The sequence below is a fragment of the Patagioenas fasciata genome, chromosome 11 (assembly GCF_037038585.1).
Source record: "Patagioenas fasciata isolate bPatFas1 chromosome 11, bPatFas1.hap1, whole genome shotgun sequence".
Lineage (NCBI taxonomy): Eukaryota > Metazoa > Chordata > Aves > Columbiformes > Columbidae > Patagioenas > Patagioenas fasciata.
In genome coordinates this window covers 7,742,033-7,768,554 of record NC_092530.1, presented here as the reverse complement: position 1 = coordinate 7,768,554, position 26,522 = coordinate 7,742,033, and the positions used below count along the sequence as shown (strand labels likewise).

Sequence of the window (26,522 nt, the reverse complement as noted above, 5' to 3'; positions counted from 1 at the left end):
CCCAACTCCACCATGAGACAGTGCAGCCACCTGCCAGGGCTGTGGCCCCATCCCAGAGAGACCTGCAGCACCTCTGAGGACAGCAGGGCTCAGCACCCCTCAGAGGATGCCCCACATGATGGGTAGCAGCTGGGTTAGCTCACTTCAGGAGGTTCTGCCATCCCCAGAGCTTGTCCCCAGCTGACAGGATCATCCTGGTACACGCTACGGGCCACAGACCTCAGACCGGCTGCAGAAGAAACTGGCTCTGCAGGGGCTTCTCCTCAGCACCACCGATGGGGCAGGGACAACTGCTGAGCAGACAATGAGGGGGGTGCAGGGGGAGGGCGCTCCACTCCTGCAGAAAAAGAAACGTCACGTTTAAGCACATGACTGACCAGTTAAAGCTGCCCCTGTGTAACGAAACTTCAGAGCTCCAGTGCCACCATGTGTCCTGTATCCTCACCCCACCTTCCAGCCGCGTGTCCCCAGGTTCCAGTATAAGTTGGGGAACGACCTGTTGGAGAGCAGTGTAGGAGAAAGGGACCTGGGGTCCTGGGGACAGCAGGGTGACCATGAGCCAGCACTGGGCCCTTGTGGCCAGGAAGGCCAATGGTACCTGGGGTGGGTTAGAAGGGGGTGGTCAGTAGGTCAGAGAGGTTCTCATGCCCCTCTACTCTGCCCTGGGGAGACCACACCTGGAATATTGTGTCCAGTTGTGGCCCCTCAGTTCCAGAAGGACAGGGAACTGCTGGAGAGAGTCCAGCGCAGCCACCAAGATGCTGAAGGGAGTGGAGCATCTCCCGTGTGAGGAAAGGCTGAGGGAGCTGGGGCTCTGGAGCTGGAGAAGACTGAGGGGTGGCTCATTCATGGGGATCAATATGGAAAGGGGGAGTGTCAGGAGGATGGAGCCAGGCTCTTCTTGGTGACAACCAGTGACAGGACAAGGGGCAATGGATACAAACTGGAACACAGGAGGTTCCACTTAAAGATAAGAAACTTGTTCGGGGTGAGGGTGGCAGAGCCTGGCCCAGGCTGCCCAGGGAGGTTGTGGAGTCTCCTTCTCTGCAGACGTTCAAACCCGCCTGGACACCTTCCTGTGGAACCTCAGCTGGGTGTTCCTGCTCCATGGGGGAATTGCACTGGATGAGCTTTCCAGGGCCCTTCAACCCCTGACACTCTGGGATTCTGCCCCCAGTGCCGCCAGCACGCTCCCGCTTTTGGATCCCTCTGGATCTGTGTCCAAACGCAACTCGGTCCCACCATCCTGCCCTGAAGACACTTCGTGTTAACGAGGATCCCGAAGCGCCCGTGCCTGGAGCTGCCGGCCCAGGGAACCCCGCGGTGTCCTCTGCTCGGGCAGGGTGGACGGCGGGTCCGGCTGCGCGATGCTCCCGGGAACACGGCCCGGGGGGTACGGGCTTCAGAGGACGGACCCACTGCTCGCCTGATTCCGCCGCCTTTAGATGAAAATCAGCATTTTATACCCCAGAAGGTCGCCTCTGCTCGCGTCCGGCCCCGCTCTGCTCCCGCAACCACCGGCACCACAGCCGCCCCGCCGCCGGCCCAGAGCGCAGTGCGCATGCGCCGCCTCCTCGCATTACCAGCCCTCCAACCACGCCCCCGGCGTTCTAGGCTGCACAGTGCCTCTCTATGGTATTCCCCCGGGATGCTCTTACGATTACAGCCATAAACCTCCACTTCGCGCTCCCGGTAACGCCGCTTATCGCCTGCCCCGGCTGCTCCCCGGAGACAGGTTCTATGCGCGGAGGCTCTTCGCCGCCTCCACGTTCTGGGGACACCCAGGTCCCTATGCTGCGTGTGGCGCTCTAGCCGCGTTCTCAGATCTCTATGGTGCGTGCGGCGCTCTATCCGAGGGCCTCCCAGCTCTTTATTGCTGCTGGGTCGGCGCTTGGTCGTGTTTTCTGCCGCCGCCCGGTGCGGACCGCCCTTTGCCCCGCTCCCGCAGAGGCAGTGCTGTTCCCGTCTGTGCTAACCCCTCGGACTGCTCATCCCTTACCCCCTCTATGGCTGCAGACGCTCTACCCCGCGCGTCGCTCTCTATGGCGGGCGGTGCTCGGTGCTGCGGCCCCGCCCCGGGGCGGCCCCGCTCCCGGCCCGGCCCGGCCGCTCCGCAGCCCCGCGGGTTTGGGGCCCGGTGAAGCCGCCCAGGAGGAGCCGGGGCGGTTCCGAGCTCCAGGAGAGTTGCGGAGGTGGGTCGGGGGCGGGGCGGGGTGGGGGCTCCCGGTCCCCTCAGCGCCCGGGGCGGCTGGAACGGCCGGGCCCTGCGCTCCCCAGGTCTGTCCTCCCCACAGAGCCCGCCGGGCTGCGGGCAGTGCAGAGGCTGCTCTTGGGCCGCCTCCGCTGAGGAGCCAGGAGCTGCAAGTGCAGTTTGTAACGTGGCTTTTTTTTTCTTTTTGTTTTCTTTAAAAGGTCAGCGAGACCCCGATTTCAGAGCCTTTGGTTCCTGGGGCAGCACCGGCTTCCTGAAGCGCGACCAGCAGTAAATGTGTGAAAGGTTCCGAGCGGTGTTTTTGGCCCGGGCAGGACGGCAGAGCCGTGACCGCAGCCCCAACCCTTTGTCACTTGTTCAGCGTCCCGGGCCCGTCTGAAGCCTCGTTTCGCCTTTTCCCCCGGTTCAGCCTCATCCTGGTCCCAGGTAACGCTGACTGACCCCGAGTCCAGACCGGGGGTGAGACACCAGATCGCTCAGTCTGTGGGTGGCAGAGCTGTTTTCTCTCTTTCCCTGAGAAAAAGCAACTCCCCCCTGCCCTGGAGAGCTGCCTGGCACCTTTCTGCCATGATAGGACCCAGAGCCGCTGAATGAAGTGGTTTAATAATAGGACTTCACTGCAATAAGAATCCCCGCAGGGGATATACCACGAGGGCTGGTTGTTTTGCTTTGCTGGGGTGGGGAAGAATTAGAGCTTGTTTCTGTTAAGCTGTGCAGCCTGACAAAGCTTTGCTTGAGACAGACGAAGAAACTGCGAACGGGAGATGGCAATAAGGTTATGGGAAGGGGGGTCTGGAGTCAAGTGGTTGGTGTTAAACATGGGGTGAGCAGATAATTACCTTTACTTCTAGACATAAAATGAAGTAGCTGTGAAGTTGGCAGTGTCTGGAATGTCTTTATTAGCTTCTTAATTTAATTGAAATCCCTTGTGGGGAAGGGCTGGAAGGCGAATCTGATTCCTGACAGCTGAGATCTAATATAGCTGTCTGCTATGGTGCAGTCTGCAGGGGGGCAGGAGCCTCTCTCAGCGGGGGAACAGCCAATTTGCCTTTTGTTTCTTCTGTAATTAATAGGTAAGCGAGGTCAGCTCAGGCTGTTAAACCTTTAACTCTGCTGGCAGTGGAGTGTCTGTGCCTCAGAGGTGGCAGCCATGGGGGTTTGTCACCTGGGTTAGTGTACTTGGCTCTCTGGTCCTACACAGCCCTCTCGAGGCAGCAGCTCTGTCTCAGCCTTTGCAGCGCTTCGCTTTTCATCCACGTTCCCTTCGCTCCAGCAGTGGCACGGGGTGGCGTTTGGGTACGTCTTCCAAAGCAGATGGAAATGTCAGATTAGATGAGCTGTGTGTGGCCTGTCTGAGATTTGCAGATGGAGTATTTCTCAGGCTGCCTTGAAAAACAATTTCTTTTCGCTCTCTTTTTTTGAAGTGTGAGGCCTGTTGTGCTCCTGAAATTTTCCTCTCACTTATGGATCAGAAACGTTTGCTTTAGCCAGATGCTTCTAGCAATAAAAAAGGATGTGTGAGTGTCAGCAATATTTGGAAATTAATGAAAAACACATGGTTGTTTTTTCAGTGCTAAATAACCTTGAAAAACAGGCTGGACATGCTCACATAGAGCAATGGAACAGGTCTGCTCCCAGCCCCAACAGACAGGGCATCAGAGCAGCTTCCCTAATTCCAGCAGCCCAGGTCACCCTGTTCCTGGAAGATTTTGGCTAAAAGTTGGCTAAAGACCAGAGATTTGTGTGGTTTCTCCTTCCAGATATGTTTTCATTGCTGAAACTGCTGGATTACTGATTTTTCCAGCACAGTATTTTTCTTTACTCAAAATGTGAATTGTGGCTTTTTATCTAAGAGCTTAAAACCCATTATTGGTGACTTTAAATGCTTCTTGTGTCTGCAGTGTGACCAAGTGCTGAAGGGCCAGGCGGGAAGTCTCCTGGACAGATGAGCCACTCCTGAGGCCCCTTTTCCTTCCTCCTCCTTTCACAGCCTGTCTCTCATCTTTTCTCTCAAGAGACTTATGGTAATTCCTCAAATCACAATATCTTTGTGTTTTCTGCATTTCCCTCCCGCACCTGCAGCTCTGCTCCTCCTGTTTCACCCAGTCACTTCTAACATACGTTCTGTGTGTGCTCCTGTTTTTCATCCACCATGTGGTGGACAGAACGAGCCACACAGAAAAAAATATTCACATCTAATGTCCACGTGGGATTTTGTCTTGTTTTGGCAGACTTGGTGACTGAGTATCTCTCCTTTCCTAAAGTCCACTTGTGTTTACGTGCAGGGTAGTTTAATGTTTTCTTCCTCCTGCCCTTTTTTGTTTAAATTTCAAGGGAAAATTTGTCTTGAAATCTCTGAGCTGCTGCGTTTCACTTCTGCCCAGGTGAGCTGCATGTGGGCTGGACAGCATCAAGATGAGAAGCATAGAGGTGAGGTCAACAGGAGGACTGAGGGAAGCAGCTGTTCACAGAACTAATTCCAGCCAGGAAAGAGCTGTTGGCTCTCATTAAACAAATGCAGAATGTAAATCCTCTCTAATCATATAGATTTTTCTGTTGTTGTTTTCAACTCGTCTTAGTTTTAGTACCTCTTGGAAAGATTGAATTTCAGGCTTCTTTGGGAGCTGTTTGTCGTGTCTGCTTCCAGCAAGAACAGCAGAGAAGCAAGAGGTCTCATTGATTAGATTAAATATCTGGGCCACTTACCATTACCTGTGTTTATTCTCTGGTGAGTTTTGATATTGGAAGAGGATGAGATAAAAGGAAGCATGTGCAGAAAGAGATAACTATGGCTGGAGCTGCCCCAGGCAGAGGCCACCTCTAAATGGGTTTGTAGATGAGGTTTTCCTATCAGTTTTGGGCCCTGTGTGAGGAGATAGCAGGAATGTGCAAACAGCCTTGCTGCATTTCCCCCCTCCCCGTCCCATGTTGGGTTAGTGGAGATCCTTGTTATCCAAAAGCCAAGCTGGACAGAGTCTTCCCTCTTGTGTGTCTTTTTCAAAGAATAGTCTTCAGCTTTGTAAGTCATAATGCTTGGTTCAGGGAGTTAAAAATTTCTTTAAGCCTTGTAAGGCCAGTAAATATCATAGTAAACTCCTGGTTTTCTATAGCTGCAGATCTTCTTTGCTTATTGGTTAAGTTTTCATATCAAATTTGGCTGATTCTTTTTTCCTATACTGAATTTTGAAAGCTTGCCCAGAATTTAGCAGTGGGTTTTCTACAAAACCTGACGTTCTGCCTGGAGACCACCGACGGGCACAGTGAGTGTTCACAAGTGTCCTCAGATGCCTGGCAACTCTGGCTGTGTAAGTTCTCTAGTGCCCCAGTTTCTCTGTTTGTAGTGGGAATGCTGGAGTCTTTCAAGATGTTGCAGCTCCGTCAGCACCTATAGAGAGTTTCCTAGGCTTTGCAGCGGTGTTTGAAGCGCAAGGTCAGTTGTGTTAGTGGAGACCTTGGTCACTGCAGGTGTCAGGCGGTGGGTAAGGAGCTCCCAGTGCCTCCCCTCCTGCTCTCTGGAGTAAAACCTTGGCTTCTGATCTGGAAGCAGCTGATGTTCAGGACAGCCTGATCGCCTGCAGATTGCTGAGGAGTGAGTATTGTGTCTTAGCAGCCGCTGAAATTTTTTTGTGGTGCTAAAGCCATCAGTGACTTGTGCACAGGCCACGAACCTTGCAAAACTTGATGGCTGAAAAGTGTGCATCTGAATCTCAAACCGTGTCCTCTTTATAAAAATGCTTCCACTTTTTTTTGTTCCCTAGAGCTGACTGGCTGTATTTTCCTTTTTTCTGCTTAGCAAGTTGTTGTCTGGGAATGTGGCACCTGTTGATTTTGTTGTTATTACCAACTTTTGAGATCTCTGCACTGAGTCAACTATGAAGTGTAGAAGCAGGTTTGACAGCCAAAGCATCAGTGCTTGTACTTTTCAGATAAGAAAACAGAGGAAAATCAGAAGTCTAGGATAAGAAGTGCTTTCAGAGTCTGTCTTATCCAGTGATACTGCATTTCTATGCACTTCAGACCAAAGCACTGTTAAAATTCTGCTGAGTTTAGACCTGACCTCCAGAAATTAATAACCATGACAGGGTGTTGCTTCACTTCTTAAAACTTGTAGTGGTTTTGCCCTTGCTCTTCGTGGTGAAGAGTTGTTACAAGTCTCCCTCCGAGAAATCACCTTCTAATCTCTAGCCTAAAATTAACCACAGTTGGTTTCTCTTCATGCCAGCTGTGTCCTTCAGCAGAACCAGACATCTTCCTCCTCCTCATTGTTTTTCATGCTTTTTCTAGAACTGACCTAATTACTTGATTCCTCTAGTTCTTGCTTCTCTAACCAAGGTCGCTTTTCTCTCCGTCACTGATTCTTGTAGTTCTGTCCAGGAATGATGAATTCAAACTGGGAAGGATGACACCTGCAGCAGATGGGGCTTTGCTGGGATTTTGCATGAGACCGCTGAACGCACAGCCTTCTCTTCTGGAATTGCTGATAAGCCCTAGGATCTCATTTTGTTTCTTCTTGGGACTATTTTCTGCTGTACTTTGTGGCGGTCACAAAATAAGACACCATTGTCTCTGCTCCTTCTGTTTCCAGCTGATGTGCGTGGAGTGGATTAGCTTGTTTGTTTAAAAAATTCATTGACCCCCTAAAGTTTAATTCCCTGTTGCGTCCGTTGAACGCAGTTTTTGAGGGCAGCCAGTCTTCACACGCAACTTCGTGCTCTTCCTCCGAGATGTTGGTGATATCTGTGAAAGTAACTACTGCAGCTGACCTGAACAAGGGGTAAAGCACCCAGTTCTGAGGGGATCTCTGCATCCTCTGTGTGTCGTTAACAATACGCATGGATTCCAGATGCTGGAAGCAGTTTGGCAGCGGGCCTGCTTGCGTTGGCCCTGTGAGGATGCAGAAGTGACGCTGGTACTTGGACGTGGCAGTGAAGGTGTTTAATATGACACTCCAAACTCTGCATTTAGTTATTTTGCTTGTCCAGATGCTGCCTGGGACATTGGTGACTCTCCTCTCTGGCCAGGCTGCCAGGTATCATGACCACTTCTTTTCTTCCTTCTCAGTGGACTAGTTCTCACTTGCCTCTTTTGTTAGTAAGCTATAATTGCAGGGATTGAGACCAGCTCTCCTGGAAGCGCTTATAGTGCCTGGCATACGAGTGCAGAGCTCGGAACTGGGACGTGATGCGGTAGCACAGCCCAGTCACCTTGTTCTCTCCTCTCCCTCTCTCCCACAGCTCGGGATGTGGTACAGGCGGCTGCCCCGGCTGTTCGTGGTGCCGCACCGGCCGACCGGGAGCACCAGCCCTCGCGTGCCGTGGCTGCCCCGTGACAGGGCTGTCCCTGCTGCTACCACTTGCTGGCATCACACGGCCCCGGAGTCCCTGAAGTGTGCCTGGCAGTTACACGGTGATCACCTAGGTGGGTGTTTTGGGTGCATTTGTACCTGCTTTGGGGTCTGTTTGGAGAGAGGAGCGAGATTTTCTTGACCTTGTCCCCCTGGAAGTGTTTTGTTTTGTTCTTTCCCCCCCGCCTTGTGGAATGGCCTGTTAGAGGGATGCACACTGGAGTCTGTGTTTCGTGCTCCTTTTGGGAATTCCTAAAGGCACGTTGATGCAGGTTTGTCTGCTAGTGCTAAGACTTTAATGATAACCGAGGCAATGCTAAATCAGAAATCAAGGGATTCCTGAGCAAGAACTGCATCTAGGCCTTGCCCTGTCACTCACTTATTTTCTCTGTAATGCTCAGGGCTCTGAGTGGCAGGTGAGATGGCTGGTTTGGTGTTTGCCCAGCTCTTTTTGCCTCCATTTGTGCAGGTTTTCCTTAAAACTGATGTGTGAAACACAGTTGTTGAGGCAGGTTTGCAAGCAGCCTGTCTGTGTGGCTGGATGGCAGGAGCAGCAGGGGGGCACAAAAGCCTTTTTGATGCAAATTGTACCTCACTGAGAGACTGCTTGAAGAAAAAGCAAGGAGAGTGTGTCTTAATGTGAAGCAATACAGCAAGCCAGTTATAAATGCTGTCTGACACTGATTTTTGTCATTTTGGAGGTGACTTGGCAAGGGGTTGGTATTCTGAGTCACTTGGAAGCAAAGGGACTTGCTGGATACTTTGTCCAACACAGCAGCCCAAAGAAAGGATATTGTTGTTTTCACACTCCAAAGTGACCTTGGATATTCTGATTTCAAAACTGAGCAGAGCTGGAGTAGGAGGAGTAATCCTGTCACCTCTGCTGGCTCCGACCCCCTTCTGAGGGGCTTTGAGTGTCCCTAAGCTGTCCCAGGGTGGAACAAGGAGGAGAGGCTTTATTGTCATGGTCCATGGATGTCAAAACTCTGTATCAAGGTCTTGGTCATAGAATCACAGAGCAGTTTGCGTTGAAGACACCCTCAAAGCTCATCCAGTGCCCCCCCTGCCATAAGCAGGAACATCTTCACCAGCTCAGGTTGCTCAGAGCCCTGTCCAGCCTGGCCTGGGATGTCTCCAGGGATGGTTCATCCACCACCTCTCTGGCCAACCTGGGCCAGGCTCTCACCACCCTCAGTGCCAACAATTTATTCTTAATATCTAGCCAAAATCTCCCCTCTTTTAGTTTAAAACCATCACCCCTTGTTGTCTATAGTGTTTGTGTAGTTTGGATGTTGGTGTGATTATTTGGTTGACTCTTTTGTGTATTTCTGTGCTGGGGTCTACAACTATGTTACACACAGCAGCTGCTGTACTGCTCTGAATTGAGTACTTGTGAAAGAGAGATGATAGAGGTAAGTATGTTTGTCAGCCATGCTCCTCCCTGTTGCAGGACAAGGTTGCCTGCAGACTGGGTAAGAAGGAAGACCATGGTGAGATCACTGACAGCCAGGCCTCCTAAGAAGATATTCTGCCTTGTCTTCATCTGACAAGCTATTTTAATTTACGTAAAGGGGTGCTAAGTCTAACAGCCTTACATCCCCTATAAGTGAGATCATAACTTGTGGGCTCAACATTTCACTTCTTGGCTTTGTTTTTTCTCGCTGTTCACACCAACACATCTTCTGAGCCTGTCCATCCTTGCAGAGCTCAGGTATGCGAACACCCTGATGCGTTTTGATTTCGTATGGCTGCGGGACCACTGCCGCTCAGCTTCCTGCTACAACACCAAGACCAACCAGCGCAGCCTGGACACAGCCAGCGTGGACCTGGGGATCAAACCCAAGGCTGTCCGAGTGGATGAGACCACGCTCTTCCTCACATGTAAGTAGCAAAGAGATTGTTCTCTGTACAGAACACCAGCCCTGCTTGGAGGGAGCCTTTTAGGTTTGCTGAGAGAGGGTGGCCCTATCTCTAACTCAGTAGCTGTTTTGGGAAGAGATTTAGCTGTAAGCAGATTTTAAATGCTGCTCTTCTGAGCAGGCTATTGCTGTATACATACTTCAGTCTTAAATTTGTGTCTGTTTTTCCTCCCTCTCTTCCCCAGCCTTTTTTGGGTAGAGATGTGTGTATCTTCAGTGTCTGGTTAAGATAGGTAGTGAACAGATTGATCAAGACATGGTTGATTTTTTTCTTTTCCTTATGCTGTCCTCTTTGAGCTGGTATCCCTGATCAGAATTCATATTTTCTGTCCGTTCTGGTCAGCTTCCTGACTGCTTTCTTCCTTTTGTTGTCACTCACCTTTATTTATGGGCTTGTCTTCAGTGCTTGGAGTCCTGTCAATAGAAAACAAAACCACTGAAGTTGTAACACTTAGTTCAGAATCTGGAGTTGTCACAGCAACGCTTTTAGGACTTTTGGCCTTAGGCAGGTGATATTTTGGATGGCATCAGGGTGCAAAGAGTCTGTCACAGCCAAAACTAAAAAGGTGGGGACTGTCCTAGAGCGATGGTTGCGCTCTACCACGATCTTGGGCTGTTCAGTGCAGTTGTGACTGTGACTCTTCTCCCTTGTCAAAGGGCCGGACGGGCATGTGACGCGCTACGGGCTGGAGTGGCTGGTGAAGAACAGCTACGAGGGGCAGAAGCAGCAGGTCATGCACCCACGGATTCTCTGGAACGCAGAGATCTACCGCCAGGCCCAAGTTCCTTCTGTTGACTGCCAGAGTTTCCTGGAGACAGACGAGGGGCTGAAGGAGTTCCTGCAAAACTTCTTGTTATACGGGATTGCTTTTGTAGAGAACGTCACTCCCACCAAAGAGGACACAGAAATCTTAGCAGAAAGGATCAGCTTAATCAGGTAACGAGGGCTGCCCTGCGAAGGCCACTGACAGCTTTGTAGAGGAACCTTGAAGGTTAGGCTGTTGTTTTCTTTTTGTTTGGAAAGATGCTGCCCTCCTATCCTGTGTATTGTGCGGTGTGGCCTGGTTTGCAAACAAAAGGTCTGGGTGTTCTACAGCCCCAACAGAGATGCAGTGTTGCACTGGGGGATCTGAACTCTTTTACGGGAGAGCCTGGAGTCGCTGGGTTATGGAGCTGCCTTGGGAGCATGTGATGACTTTTGTGACAGTGGGACTGTGCACAGAGGAGTGACTGAAGGAAGGAGCCTGTCTGGGAAGACGAGAGCTTTGCAAGGAGAGACATTTCCTGTTATGACTTGAAAGGTTAAGAGGGCAGCCCTGGCCATGGGAGCCAGGGAGATCAAAACCAGTTTGTAGCTCTTGCTAAAGAAAAATATTGAGGAATGTTTTTTCTTTGTTTGTGTGAAACACACCAAGAGCATGGCAAGCTGGGGTTTGAGTTTCAGGTTTTATCCAAGCTGCAGAAACTGTTTAGCTTGCTTTGTGCATTTGGAAGAGAAGGGATTTCTTTTAATCAATAGTCACTCCAAATAGAAATGAAGGGCTCCAAGGAGTATCCAGCTCACTGTTTTTCTCCAGGTACCTTCACCCTGTGTATCATTTGTTTTTGTCTTCTGTCTGTTCCCTTCTATGCACGTTGTAGCAGGAGGTGGGTGAAAATGCAGGATCCTGAAAACAAAAGATGGGGAATTATTAGGCAGCCCTGTGGTGGGTACAAGCAAGGGCTGGCTTCACACTGGCAGCTCCTCATGTCGCTTAGTGGCTTTCTTGATTTGACTGGAGCTGATGTTTGGTGTGGAAAGATGACCTTGTATTTGTGGAGAGGAAGCAAGACTCATTGCCATCAGTGTGCTCGGGAGCAAAAAGAGAAGTTTAATACTGGATGACGCATAAGATGTGCCGTCTCTTGAAAATGTGGATTTTGTTAAGTTGTCCTGTTTAAATTTACTCTGTACATAGGATGGAGGGGAGTATCTTCAAATGCCAGAGAGGATCCGCTTTTCTGCCAGCTGATCCCTGCAGCACTTTGTGATAACCGCTTGCCTCTTTTACAGGGAAACCATTTATGGCAGAATGTGGTATTTCACCTCCGACTTCTCTCGGGGAGACACTGCCTACACCAAGCTGGCTCTGGATCGTCACACAGACACAACGTACTTCCAGGAGCCCTGTGGGTGAGTGTTTTTGCTGGGTCACAGACACACGGTGCGGAAGGCAGGAGGAATTCACAGTGATGCAGTTACTAGCAATACAGCTTCATTGTCTCCAGTGCTGCTGATGGGATATGTTTCTACAGTCACACGGCAATGGTTGGTCCTGTCTGATCCCTGTGGAGCAGGCTGGTCTGTAGATGACTCTTTCCTGTGCCTGAAAGTCCTAGGCCTTGCAGAGTGAAGGACTTGGCTGTGAGGTCGCTGCCTGCTGCTTGGTGTTGCTGTGGTTTAAGTTGTCTTTGCAGCCACAAAGGTGGCTCAGTGCTGTAGTCATTTCTGTGCCACCCTGACACTTATCTGACAATCTGAAATCAGTCTCTGAAGTGACACACAGCGTTTAACCTCACAGAAGTGAGGAGCTGAAGTTATTTGTGGTTTTATTTGTGGCAAGGCTCAGCTCCTCCTGCAGCAAGTGCCACTTTATCAGCCGTTGTAGAAGGTTGCTCTGAAAGTTTGCTTTGACCCTGCTGACCCGGGGCAAGCCTTCCTCACCCCTATCAGCACCGGTTTGTTTTGCTGGCTGAGCTCTGTTACTGGCAACCTTCAGGGAAACAGGGAGAGCAGCTTGCCTTGGCACAGCCTGCGGTAACAGTCTCTCTGCCCTCCCAAGCTGTGAGTGGTGACTGACGTACGTGCTGTGCTCACGTACATGCTGCGCAGTCACGCTCCTTCAGTTCAGACAGGTTGGGCTTTGCATTTTGGCAGTGGTGCAGGCCTGTAGGTAGTCAGAAACCAGGATTCCCCAGCCCTTGGAAGTTCATGCCTGTCTGTGCTTTTAAAGGCAGTTTGTAGCTACAGCACTGTTTCCCAAATTCTAGTTTGCAAACTGCTGTTCCGATACAGCCTCTGGGCTGTGAGTTTTACAGAGCGCTGGAGAAAGGAAGAGGCAGCAGCCCTGGTCATGGTTCCCAATGAAGTGCAAGAGACTTAGGCTTAATTTTGAGCTTAATTCTTTTTGTCTGCTTTCGTCTAAATCAAGAGGGGAATCATCGGGAAAATGGCCTGGGGGAGAAGCAGTGTAAGTACCGTGATCTCTTACGGAACCACGGCTACAAAGAGAAGTCATTGGGTCCCTGCCTCCTGCCCCAGGGCAGGATTAGCTCTTCCCCAGTGAGGCTGTTAACTTGCTAAACATCTTAACAGGAAAGCTCTGTGGTCCAGAGCTGTGACAACCAAAGCAGGGGTGGGATCTGTTGACTGCATGAGGATTTTGGAGCAGCCCATCAGACTCAGGGGGCTGTGCTACCCAGGTAGCACCCAGAGCAGGTACCCAACCAGGCAGGAAGCTTCTGGGTATAGTGCTGGTTTTAAAGCAGCTCAGTTAGTGGATTTCAGTGTGCTCTGTGGAGATCATATATGCATAAAGCGTACGTCCTGCCACACACTTCAAGCCAGATCAAGTTGACTTCCCATTGTAGGTGAATAGCTGACTGCAGAGCCCATGTGTTTTCATGACCTGCACATTGTTACCAGCTTGGCTGACTTGTTTTAGGAGCTCACAAAACCTTCCCCAAAAAATCAAACAAAAAAAAAAATTAGTAATCAGAAATTCAGCTTACAAAAGAGACTTGATTAAATTGTTCCATGCCACAACTATAGAGTTTGTTAGCTATTTCTATGCTTTTCTTTTCCACTTTAGAGGGTTCCCTTTGGGTAGTTGTATTCTCATCTGCGGCCAACTGGAGTGTATCAGGCAGTGACAGCATGGACTAAATTAGCAGGGCTAACCATTTATGATTTGCAATTCTGCAAAACCATAGTTGTGCAGGAAGAACGTGAATTTCTGGCTCTCCTGAGCCCCTGTCTCTGCCAGAAATCCCTTCTTCCCAAACTGTTTCAGACTTGCTTCCAAAACACTTGAAACAGTCTTTGACCTGCTACTAAATGAAATGAGGTGTTTTTCAAGAAAGATGTGTTCATTTGAATGTCTGCTTTGCCTGAAATTGCCAAATCTGACAAGTCTCAAATTAAACTATTGCAAATTGAAGAGGATAGAAGCTCCCAAAGCTATGGGGAAGACTGCAACATTGTCTTGCTTGTCAGGTACCAAAGATCCTGCCCTCAGAAGAGGTTTTCTCAGCACCCCAAGCTTCAGGAGCAGGTTGTTGCCTTTGAGGCACAGAGTGTCCTTTGCTCCAGTGCTTGTGGAGTGACTTTGTAAAGCTATCCTGAAACTGTTGTGGGTATATAGGGTGGTTGGAGCACCCAGGTGAAAAGGTGAGGGTGAAGCTGGAAGGTCCTGCCACATCACTTGCTGTGTGACTGGGTTAAGAGGCCCTGAAGCAAGACGAGAAGATCGAGGCTTTCCCAGAAGGTCACAATGAATTTTCTGCCAAGTGAATTTGCTACATTGAAAACTTGGAGTAGGTGGCTCAAGGCAGCTCCTGTGTGTTTGTTCCTAAGTACAATGCCTGCCTTGCTCAGATGAAGGGAAGGAGAAGTAAAAGAACGACGAAAGCTGAGTTGGATGGCTTCCCTCTAGGGACAGGGCGTCCCTGTAGGTGAACTTCTCTTTGGGGACCTCTCTGCTCCAGGTTTTCCAAAAGGTCTTTAACATGTTGCCTCGAGGGACTTCTCCTGACTGTGTGTGGGAGACCATGGCGTCTGTGCCTTTCAGAATCACCCCGGACTCCCGTTGTAGTTCCTGGAGACCCTCAGCAGCACAACCAACATTTCTTTAACTGTCCTTTTGTTCAGAGGTGTTGTAGGGAAGTTAATTTTATGTTTTTGAACCTCTGCATCCTACTGTATGGGTGGACTTTGGGTGATACGTGCCTGATCCTACACGACTTGAAGTCTCCCAGACTCGCAGCCCTCGATTTGGGAGGCGGTGTAGGCAGTTAGCCCTCTGCTCAGAAAGCAAAGTATGTGAGATTGGGCCTGAAGAAATGGCAAGTACAGCCAAGCAGGTCTTAGCAAAATGAATTGTATTACAAATAAGCATGTCACAACCATCAGGGAAGTGTGCTGCATCCACTACATCTGTCTGGGTCCCTGGGGACCAATGTCTTTTGTGCTCTGGATTCTCTCGCCCATGCAGCATCCAGGTGTTTCACTGCCTGAAGCACGAGGGCACGGGCGGGCGGACACTGCTGGTGGACGGTTTCTACGCGGCAGAGCAGGTTCTCCGGCAAGCCCCTGACCAATTTGAGCTGCTCAGCAAGGTGCCGTTGAAGCACGAGTACGTTGAGAACGTGGGAGACTGTCACAACCACATGATTGGAGTTGGGCCGGTCCTCAATGTCTATCCTTGGAACAACGAGCTTTATCTCATCAGGTAACATCAACATGAGGCCTCTTGCTTCTGGGGAGGAGAAGGGATTGTGGCAGGCAGTAGTGGTTCTCCAGAAGATACCATAAACTAAAAACCAACGTATGTTTTAGGGGCAGGAGTGAAGCCACAGAAGCACCTTGTGTTTCCTCCTGGGCTGTGCTGCTTTAGAGGAAGCGTCAGAACCACTGACACAAAGATGGGTGTCAGTGCTAAACTTTTATTTCGCTCTTGTCATCCTCCTTTCAGCTCCATGCCCTCATCTCACTTCATTTGCGAGGCAGTAGAATTCAACCCTTGTCTGAAAAAGCCTCTAGAAGCTAGCCTGGCATACGGGGAGCAGGGAGAGCACGGACGGGTTGCCTTCCAAAGGAAATTCACGCTGCTTTCTGCAGCTCTGGCTCAGATTACTGCAGGAGGCTGTCCAGGACTGCTTCACACTTTTATTCTCAACAGCCCTCAGTCTTGCCCGTTGCTGTGGCACATCCTTCAATGGAAAAAGGTTTTACACTTGGCAGTAAATTCCTCCTTGCTCCCAGTGTTGTGTAAACACCTGAAAGTCCTGCCTTTGTGGCATAACCTCCCTAGTCATCTTCATCTCTGTAGCCTCCCTTAAACACTGACTGATCCTGCTGGCTCCTGAGGTTCCCTTTGGAAATACTGGAGCCACATGGGCAGCCTCTTCTCTCTCCTTTACTTCCAGATACAATAACTATGATCGTGCTGTCATCAACACTGTGCCTTACGATGTTGTGCACCGCTGGTACGCTGCTCACCGCACACTCACCGCAGAGCTCAGGAGACCAGAAAATGAACTGTGGGTCAAACTGAAGCCGGGCAAGGTAGGACTTGGGAGGCTCGTGTGTGTTTGGTCCAGGCAGCGTGACCCTTTGAATGTGCAGGCTTGTTGCTACTAACGTAACTGCTTCCTGTGCTGCAGTTTTCCTCTTTACAGCTGTTCTGAGGTGCCATCTGTTACAGTACTGGCATCTGTCTTGTATGTTCCTGCTGTCCTAAAACAATACAAGGTTCCAGGTAAGGCAGAAGTGTTTAATTCGAACGTGGCCTCAGATTAAAGTTAGTCTTGACTAGGGGAGAGGAGATCTTTCCAGTCACTGAAATGAGGGCACTGAGAAGCAGGGAGGCTGGAAACAACCCAAACTTCCAGAAGAAAATGGTATTTTGAGAGAAATCTAAAGATTTGGGAAGCTGAATCGACTTCTGTTCTGAAGTTGTATTTAAACCCTTACATTTCCAGTGGAACGCAACAGACTTAGGCTATCTTCTCTGTCCCAGAAATGGCCGAGGTGCCTTAGCATGCCTTGGTATTAAAAGGAAAAAGCTCTGCCCCATGTTTGAAAGGCTGGTGCAGCTTTGGAGGATCTTAAAGAGCTCGAGCCACAGTTGTAGACTTGAAGGTGTTATGGTGCCTGGCGTCTTCCTTCAGCTGTGCCTGCTTGAAGGGGGTTTTGTTCCTACAGGGTCTAGATACAGCCGGAGCCCAGGGCCCCAAAAATGAAAGAGTCCAGCAGGGAAGATGATCACATCAGAGCTCCTACACCTCTCTGTTCCCAAGGAGGCAGAATTGACACTGTAGAGGCAGGAGAAGGCCAGTTGCTGTTGCTGGTGAACTATTGCTCAACCAGAAAAGCAAAGAAACAGCGCAGGATGTATTTCTTTGCTTTGCTAGCTGTGGTTAGCAGCGGAGCAGAACTGCTGGCCTCAGGTAAAACAGCTGTGCTAAGTCAGGTGAAACATCTGGCTGTGGTCTCATGTGTTCTCTGGCGGTGTTGAACAAGAAGGGTCATGCCCGCTCTGGCAAACCCTTACGTGCTCTCCCAATCTGCAGGGCTCTCCAGCTCCAGGACAAGGTCCTGGCTGCGGTGGTGGCCCTTCTGACAGCCTTTTTTCCCCGCAGGCGCTGTTCATAGATAACTGGCGCGTGCTGCACGGCCGGGAAGCGTTCACAGGGTACCGCCAGCTCTGCGGCTGCTACCTGACAAGAGATGATGTGCTGAACACCGCACGCTTACTGGGGCTGCAAGCGTAGCCCGGACCACCCTCTGTGGAGAGACAGCCGGAGCTCCAGCACCACCGTGCCCATGTGTCACCATGCCGAAGATGTTGCACATACCTCGGACACCTCCACCATCTCCAAGCAGCTCTTGGTGCCTGCTCAGGAGAGGGAGCGGGTGGAAGCCAAAGGTTTTGGGAGCTTGACGGGACCATGTTCTGCCTTGGAGCATGGTCAGCTCCTCCTGGTCTTTGCAGCCAATCTGTCTTGGCTCTGCCAAGTGAGGGTTAATCACACCATGGGAAGTGCTCCTCCAATCAAGTGCCTTCAGGATTTGAAATCTTTGCATTTTTCCCTGTTTTCAAGCATTTTTGTCAGCCGGCAGTTCCAGTTTCTTTTTTTTTAGCAAAGCAGAATGGAAGTCTTTGGGGTTTTGTCTCACCCCGGGCTGGACTTTTCCTCCTCTAGAGAAGATGAAAATCCATGGTCCCTATTTGAAAATGCCACTACGCAAACTGAGGGCTGTTGGCATATCTCAGCGACTTCTTAAACCTACAATGTACCCCTGTAACAGTCCCTGACAGAATCCATGCTGCTTGAGGGGTGGCGTGGAAAGACAACCTGGTGTAGTTAGGGTATTTCTGAAAAGATTAGGTTAGAAGGAAAGGGGGAAGTAGCAAGATCCGCATGTTGGGAAGGAGAGAGGACTGTTAGACAAGGGTTGTATTTCTCATGCTTCCCTGACTTCCAGTAATGCTTGTGTTCTTTCTGCCTGTTGCACTGTACTTGTATCAAGGATGAAGGCTCAGCAGCTACAGTATTTGGTGACAAGTTTCCTGCTGTGCCTGCTCTTTCCTCTTTTCTGAAGAAGGAATTTGTCTTAGGGCAGCTTTACTCTGACCTTTCATCACCCAGTTCTCCTGCACACGAAGGTAATAAATACAGAGGTGCCTTGTGGCTCCTGGGAGGATAAACCAGAGTCTGGCATGTTGCAGGGCAACAGTGTAAGGAACAAAAGCAAATCCTGTCATTATTAGAAATACTGGAGTTTTAGAACCAGGAGGGGATTTTAGGATTTGTTTATTTTTCTTTCTTCCATATTTTTGGAAGTGCTCCCTCTGCTCTGACCAGACTTTAAAACAGGGCTGGTCCTTCTCACTCCTGGCTTTCCTGTGCGAGCAAGGTGCTCTTGAGTCCATGGTACAAGTGCAGCGCAGATGTGCTAAACTTGCTGCCCTCACTTAATCTCAATACTGAATATATCGATCCTGCTGTTAAAGATGCTCTTGAAAGCTTCTCTTCATGTGGAAGGAGCTCTCCGATGCCTTTCGTGGTGTTTCCAGCCTGCGGGGAGCTGCGGTCATGGGGAGTCGAAAGGGGTTTGGGAGTGAAGGCTTGGCAGGAGGGTGCTGATCAAAGGGTATGTGAGGAAGTGAAGCATGAGCAATGGTGACAGGTGACCCAAGTTCCAATGGAGCTGGCTTCTGTCAGGTACGTCTCCCAGGGCCTGTGAACAGCAGCCTCAGACACAGGCGGGAACTTGAATTTTCCTCTCGGCTGAGCCAGTGGGTTCCTTGAGCAGCCTGCAGTGTATGCTCTGTTACTTTCTTTGTCAGACCTTTTGTTTATAGGTTCTACTTAGGTTACACTAGCACAACTTAGATGGGAAGTTTTACAAATCCTGGTTAATAACGTTGAAATGACAAACCACAGCGGGCACACGTGCTGTCCTGCACACAGCCCAGCTCAGATGCTCTGAGCTTGGTTTTTCACCCTGTGCTGCTGGGCGAAGCTGCGGCTTGGAGCATGGGTGCCATAAAACAACCTCTGTGTTAGTTGATTCTGATCAGCAGTTGAAAGAAACCCTTGAGCAGTGGAGCCTGCCTTCCAATTATTTGAGGATATTGAGGGTTCCTTAGCTCTCTTTTGCCCCCGGGATACAAGGGAAAGTGTTTGGGTGATCTGGAAATGTACCTTTAGTCAATGAGATCAACTTTACCTCCCCCTACTCAGGGGACCTCTGTCTTTATCAGCTGCAAGAAGCTGAAAATCTGCCACCACCCCGAGCTGAGGGTGCAGGATGATGGCTGGCGCAAGGGAGAACCGACCAAAGCGTATTGACGACAGGTTGTCGCGACACAGGTGCCTTTCCGACAAGCAATGTGGTGACTGTAGCTCTGCCTCCCGCTGCAGTGTCCTCAGACACCAACCTCCTCTTCTGAGCCCACTCCAAGCCAATGCGCTCCTCAAGCCGATTGTGTGATCCGTTCGTGGTGAATGTAGAAGAAAAACGTTTCCTCGTAGGTATTATTCAAATCAATTTAGCCACCCAAACAATAAAATGGGGAGTGGAGGGAGCTTTGTTTAAATCTTGTGCTTCTCCCCACTTCCCAAGAGGGCTAAATTCTTCCTAAGAAGCTTCTGAGTGTCAAAACTTCGCATCAAACCAGGACTTCTTGGCACTTGCTGCCTGTCTGCTATGGGCGTTTGTTGTGCCGTGTTACGGACCAGGCTCTGTTTGCTTTAATGATACCAAATCAGTTTTTGTAATCAAACTTTTTTTGACTCTTTCAGCCAATAAATGATGAACTGCTTCCTTCTCCTTCCCATTACACTGGTGATCCCATGTATGTGTTTCAGGAAATCAAGTCTTCAAATAAATGATTTATAAAGTGGTCACCTTAAAACAAAATACATATTCCAAGGAATCATGAACTTGAAAATAAGTATATATCACCTATTAAAGGTGGAATAAACCCAAGGAGCAGTTAATAAATGAGTTTTTGTTGGCTCTCATAGTTCATCCTTTCCCTGGCCACACGGTGGCAGAAGATGCAAGTTTCGGACCAGTCCCATCCCAGTGATGCTGGTTCTCTTTTTAATGTGTCATATCCATTTATTTGGAGAACCCCAGGAACTGGTGTTCAAAAGCTTATATGACTGAACACTTTTAAAGAGCTGCAGGATGCGATGGCCGTGGTGACAAGGGTGGAGAGGGGAATGGAGATGATGTGAGGGGACGTACAGAGGGAACCTGAGAGCACAGTGGGGGTGATGGGGAGGTGTGGAGATGAACGGTGATTCGGAGGAGGTAGGAAGCTGAGTGCGGTCTGAGGGCAAATGTTGCAAATGGGGCTCTTAACAACATGGTTTATTGCTAGAGTTAGGTTAAATTTGGATTCGATTATCTTAAGGATCTCTTTTAAGGAAAATGATTCTGTGATTCTAATCTGGTTGTACCCAACGAGGCAAGGAGCTTAGGGGGGTGCTCTTGGAGGGAAGTGTGTACCCTGCGGCCCTCGGTTCCCAGCTGTGGACATCCCAGGGCCCACGGTTTGGTCCCTTTTGCTACTGGGGGCCATCTCAGAATCCCAGAATGTCAGGGGTTGGAAGGGACCTGTAAAGCTCATCCAGTGCAGTCCCCCCATGGAGCAGGAACACCCAGCTGAGGTTCCACAGGAAGGTGTCCAGGCGGGTTTGAATGTCTGCAGAGAAGGAGACTTCACAACCTCCCTGGGCAGCCCGGGCCAGGCTCTGACACCCTCACCCAGAAGAGGTTTCTTCTCAAATTTAAGTGGAACCTCCTGTGTTCCAGTTTGCACCCATTGCCCCTTGTCCTGTCACTGGTTGTCACCCAGAAGAGCCTGGCTCCATCCTCCTGACACTGCCCCTTTCCATATTGATCCCCATGAATGAGTCCCCCCTCAGTCTCCTCTTCTCCAGCTCCAGAGCCCCAGCTCCCTCAGCCTTTCCTCACACGGGAGATGCTCCACTCCCTTCAGCATCTTGGTGGCTGCGCTGGACTCTCTGCAGCAGTTCCCTGTCCTTCTGGAACCGAGGGGCCACAACTGGACGCAATATTCCAGGTGTGGTCTCCCCAGGGCAGAGCAGAGGGGCAGGAGAACCTCTCTGACCTACTGACCACCCCCTTCTAACCCACCCCAGGTACCATTGGCCTTCTTGGCCATCTCTCCCTCACCTTGTGCACCTGAACACATTGCCCCACCCCGTATGCACCCTCGGTTGCCTCCACTTGCCCTCTGGTCCGCTCCAGACCACCCCATTTCCTTTCCGGTGCCCCCACATCCTTCATTTGGTGTCTTGTCCCCCCAGGATCCCCTCCCATCCCCTTGGGTGTTCCCTTTCTTCCCCTCTGGTGCAGCCAGGAGCCCTTCACTCCTCACAGGACTTGCATGAAAAAGGAATAAGCTGCTTTCAACCCAGCCAGGTTTGATGGAAGGACTAGCAGGAAAGGAAAAAGAATGTTCTCAAAACCATTTGATCCATGCTTCCCTCAATTATAATCTACATGTAGTGATTAAAATCCTTTTCTTATATTTAAAAAAAAAAAAAAGAGCTTTAATTCTGCATTTTCTATACTGAAATTATTCTCAGCTGAGCTGAAAGGTCATTTTTAGCTTTACTTCTCATTTCTTTCCTTTCTGGCTACTGGAAAACATAGAAGCTCTTTTAATAGGATCCTTCAGGTAAAGTACCTAAAATGTATTACCTAAAGTTAATAATTAACTTAATTAAAAAAACCTTAGTTCAAACCTGAGCTGTCAGGATTGGAGAGACAAACAATTTTACCATGGAAATGGAGCAATATGATTTCACAGAAAAACAAGGAGGAAGCAAATTAAAACGTGGCAATGTTTAACTATATCGAGGAAAGACAGATGGTGCAAGCGAATTTCCACGTGATTAACCTCAGAGGCACGCAGGTGGGTCGGATCCTCTTTATCATATGTGAAATATTAAATGTAACATGCAGAACACACAGCAAACCTCCCAGTGACAAACTCTCCCTTACACCTCCTGCTCTTCTTAAATAAACCGCAGCTGTTTGGAGTCGACAGTTTTGAGCCGGAACATGTGAGTTCTCTTTTCCATATGCAAACAATTGGAATCGGCTGATTTTACCCAGCTGCTCTTTTCTCCTCACATTTCTGTTTGAACTGTAAAGGTGTCCCTCATCACTAGCCGGAGAAATTACGTGTTCATTGACCGATGTGGCAGCACCGCTGATGAGAAGTACCCATTTCCAGTTCATTAACTATTGTTAATGCACTTTGAGCCTCGGGCATGGAATACGATAAATACATTAGATGAGGGAGGGCAGCAAATGATCACCTGGTCCCCCTTTGATAACTTCAGTAGATTTAATAAAGGGAAAACCGTAACAAACCCATAGGAGTGTGGTGATTATAGCACCAGACCAAGATTTGCCGAGTGATTGATTATTCTGCTGTTATTTCACACCAACCCGTCTACCAGGTAGGTACAATTGTGGTTAATGAATCCCTTGCAGCATCTCTAAAGCCTTTAGGTTGATCACAGCACCCTCTGCCCTCCACCCCAAAAAGGAGCAAAAGAAGGGGGATTTTATGTAAAAACAGCCACTAGGGCTCACCATAGAACCTGTTGCTCTGAAGCAGTTTGGTTTCTCAGAACAACCAAACTTCAAAATGTTTGACAGATGAGGAATTATATTATTTTGCTGGGGGAAAAAGAAATCAAAAAAACCCCAAACAAACAAACAAAAAACCCACATTGTGGGTAAATACCAGCAGGGAATGCTAAGAAAGATTTAGATGAAGAATTCAAGCTTGTAAACACAAGCAGAGAGGAAAGCAGAAGCTGCAAGAGGCAGGAAGAGGCGAAGAGCTGTAAGGAGAAGTTGTGAAATAAAAAGATAGTAAAGATTTCCAGAACTCAGAGTTCAGAAAATATTGCACATTTAAAGAAATGATCACCACCCAGCACTGGCTAAAGACTCTTCAAATATATGTGCGCAAGCCCTGGTGAAACAGCAGCAGAAGTTTCACTGTCAGCATTTGCTGAGTCAGACTTCAGTGTCACAAAAGAGTCAAAACAAGGCAGTTGTCAAAGAGACAACACAATTAATCGGTCTGAACACAGGAAAAAACATGAGCCCTTTCTGCAGCATCAAATTCCTTCTGTTAAAACACTGGTTGTGCAGGAAAGTGATATTTTTTTGGTGACAGAACACTGGCCCAGGCTGCCCAGGGAGGCTGTGGAGTCTCCTTCTCTGCAGACATTCAAACCCGCCTGGACACCTTCCTGTGGAACCTCAGCTGGGTGTTCCTGCTCCATGGGGGGATTGCACTGGATGAGCTTTCCAGGGCCCTTCAACCCCTGACACTCTGGGGTTCTGTGATCCTGTGAAAGCGTCTGTCAAGCAGCACATTTGTTCTGGTGCCTCCTGCAAGCACAGAAGGGGTGTCACAATCTACAAGCATTTATATTGCTCAGAGGTTCGTATTTAGCTGATGTGCATATTATAGAATCACAGAATAGTTTGGGTTGGAAGAGACCTTTAAAGGTCATCTGGTCCAACCCCACTGTAATTGATGAACCCAACAACATGACCAGCAGGGTCCATAGTCTGCACTCACTACTGCGCTCAACAAACAGCAAGAAATAAAAACAGTGCTTGTTATTAAATAAAAATTATATAAACCAAGAATTCCATCCACTTCCTTTAACACCATATTCCAGCAGATGTAAATTTGATTGGCAAATTTAATATTATTAATGATAGATAATTAATGATACATATTATATTTCATCTTATTAATGATATATAAGGCAGGAGGGCTCTGCAGAGGGATCTGGATAGACTGGAAAAATGGGCCGATTCCAATGGGATGAAGTTCAACAAGGCCAAGTGCTGGGTGCTGCACTTTGGCCACAACAACCCCCTGCAGCGCTCCAGGCTGGCACAGAGTGGCTGGAGAGCAGTCAGGCAGAAAGGGACCTGGGGGGACTAATGGACAGGAAGCTCAACATGAGCCAACAGTGTGCCCAGGTGGCCAAGAAGGCCAATGGTGTCCTGTCCTGTATCCAAACCAGCGTGGTCAGCAGGACAAGGGCAGTGATCCTTCCCCTGTGCTCTGCATTGGGGAGGCCACACCTGGAGTGTTGTGTTCAGTTCTGGGCCCCTCAGGTCAGGAAAGAGATGGAAGTGCTGGAGCGGGTCCAGAGAAGAGCAACAAGACTGGGGAAGGGGGGAGGCTGAGGGAGCTGGGCTTGTTCAGTCTGGAGCAGAGGAGGCTTAGAGGTGAGCTCAGCACTCTCTAGAACGACCTGAAGGGCAGTTCTAGCCAGGGGGGATTGGGCTCTTCTCCCAGGCAGTCAGCACTAGACAAGGGGGCATGGGCTTCAACTCTGCCAGGGGAAATTGAGGCTGGAGATGAGAAAGCAATTCTGTGCAGAGAGAGTGGTCAGCATTGGAATGGCTGCCCAGGGAGGTGCTGGACTCACCGGCCCCGGAGGTTTTTGAACTGAGATTGGACATGGTACTTAGTGCCATGATCTGGTCAATGGCCTGGAATTGGACCAAGGGTTGGACTTGGTGACCTCTGAGGGCTTTTCCAGCCCAGTCCATTCTGTGATTCTGTGATTCTGTTTGATAGCTACATTCATTCTGGCTCTAATGCAAGAATGAAGAAATATGACTTCTCCTGCAAAACTCGTATTTTAGGATGGAAAAGATAAGATCATCCTCTTTGACAAGGCAAAGCAATTTTCCACTCTTTTAAAATTCTATCTTTGATCATATAATAGTATCTTCTCCCATGGAAAGTATAAATGTAAAAAGTAAAACAACTTGTTCTCATGACATATTGGTTTTAATCTAAAAATACAGTAATTTATGCTAAATAAATAAAGGGAATAAAGATGTGAAAGTGTAAAAACTACAATGGTAAATGCAGGAGTCACAGGTGGTGACACTTTGTGCTCAGCGACGTGCAAGAAGGGGCAAAACTATTCCCTGCAGAAGTTTAGGTAAGAAAGAAATCAGTGTATTTTGGATGATAGGATTATATATGCCCGAGCCCTTGACTTCTAATTTAGCTTGTCTGGAAAAGCTCAGCCGGGATGAGATCTCCAAAGAGCCCGACGCCACTGGATAAAGGATGCACATAAGCTTTTTCCTCCAGTTTTCAGGTTTAATCTCGATTTCCACAAGATTTTCATTTTATTTTGGTGTCCTTTCCACATATTTGCAGCCATTGTGTTTATCTTTCTGGACATTCCTTCAATGTGGCCCCAAGTGAAGAGGATCTGAAGGTAATTAGGTAAGAAAAGGGGCGTCTTTTCCCATGAGTGTGTTGCTGAATTGTGGTCCATAAAATCAGCCTGAAAGCTTTTTCTAGAGGAACAAAGAGGGGTTGTGGTGTTTTTCTGTGCATGAAGTAAATGGAAAGTAAGTGTTGTAGAAGAAGGAGGGGGAAAATGTATTTTTTGTGATAAGCAATAATTATCTGGGCTCTCTGAAATGTGGGGGTGAGGGATTCTCCACTATAACATTTTTGAGCCAGGAGACTAAATACTGCAACCCCAAATTAGGTGAACCTCACTAGGAAAACACACTGGTATATCTCAAATACACTAGCTGTTTGCAGGCTAAAAGCGAGGGGAGGGAACTTTGCTCTTTCCAAGTTCTCCTCCCCCAAAAGTGGGCATTTTTGGTGACATTCAAACGTGTTGTCTGGCAGGGATGCTTGCTTGAGTTGGAGACACCCCAGCATGTACTTGGGGGACCAGTGCTAAAGAAATCCCGTAAGCACTGCCAATTAGAAAGGAGGGTGTGTTTGTCACGCAGACAGATGTTAATGAATACAAATAAATTCTTAGAGGGTGTAACTCTTCAGATGAGATTTGCACACACTGTGGCATGGGAGGATGTAGATGACGGTTACCTGGCAGCTGCTGCTACAATCTGTGATTATACAATGATTTCTTCATATTAAAGTATAAGGTGGAATAGTATTCTTTCCTTTACTTTGAGTATTTCCCAGCTATACTTAGATTATTCTTCCATTTCTTTATGCTTGTAACCCCTGAGGGTTTTGATGTAGGTGGCCTACAACACATATCTGGAGGAATTCTGCAACATGGCTGTTAAGTCCACCAGAGTGAAACAGGCCATAGGCAACAAGTGGTGCTGAGCGCTGTGCACAGGATTGGGATGTCACAAGGCTTTTGCAAAGCAAACCTGAATTTTGTGATGCACCTCATGAGGTTGGGGGGCCTTTGGAAAGTAAAAAGACACTTGAGCTCACAGAATCAATCACAGAATCACAGAATGCCAGGGACTGGAAGGGACCTGGAAAGCTCATCCAGTGCAATCCCCCCATGGAGCAGGAACACCCAGCTGAGGTTCCACAGGAAGGTGTCCAGGCGGGTTTGAATGTCTGCAGAGAAGGAGACTACACAACCCCCCTGGGCAGCCTGGGCCAGGCTCTGACACCCTCACCCCAAACAAGTTTCTTCTCATACTTAAGTGGAACCTCCTGTGTTCCAGTTTGCACCCATTGCCCCTTGTCCTGTCACTGGTTGTCACCAAGAAGAGCCTGGCTCCATCCTCCTGACACTGCCCCTTTCCATATTGATCCCCAGGAATGAGTCCCCCCTCAGTCTCCTCTTCTCCAGCTCCAGAGCCCCAGCTCCCTCAGCCTTTCCTCACACGGGAGATGGGAGGGAAAGAGGGGAGACCCTTACAGAGCTTCCACCTGTCCCT

General features: G+C 49.0%; 1 protein-coding gene across 3 annotated transcripts; it reads left to right on the top strand.

Moving 5' to 3' along the window:
• The first annotated feature begins 2,056 nt into the window (after window positions 1–2,056).
• Window positions 2,057–19,763, top strand: TMLHE (trimethyllysine hydroxylase, epsilon). Of its 3 annotated transcripts, none has more exons than XM_065846503.2 (10): window positions 2,057–2,192; window positions 2,413–2,638; window positions 4,114–4,236; window positions 7,447–7,630; window positions 9,261–9,437; window positions 10,133–10,412; window positions 11,529–11,648; window positions 14,728–14,964; window positions 15,662–15,800; window positions 16,877–19,763. In XM_065846503.2, exons 3-10 carry the CDS (start codon window positions 4,234–4,236, stop codon window positions 17,006–17,008), a joined length of 1,272 nt encoding a protein of 423 aa, XP_065702575.1. In that variant the 5' UTR covers window positions 2,057–2,192; window positions 2,413–2,638; window positions 4,114–4,233; the 3' UTR covers window positions 17,009–19,763. The 3 variants fall into 3 exon arrangements, with proteins under 3 accessions (XP_065702575.1, XP_065702577.1, XP_065702576.1); XM_065846504.2 differs by lacking the exon at window positions 2,057–2,192 and adding an exon at window positions 2,206–2,277; XM_065846505.2 differs by lacking the exon at window positions 4,114–4,236.
• Window positions 19,764–26,522: the final 6,759 nt, after the last annotated feature.

Bases quoted from the DNA above. Each gene is read 5' to 3' on its own strand.
- TMLHE (XM_065846503.2), top strand. The intron at 7,631-9,260 runs GTGGGTGTTTTG...CCATCCTTGCAG, and splicing joins GTTACACGGTGATCACCTAG to AGCTCAGGTATGCGAACACC. The intron at 10,413-11,528 runs GTAACGAGGGCT...CCTCTTTTACAG, and splicing joins GAAAGGATCAGCTTAATCAG to GGAAACCATTTATGGCAGAA.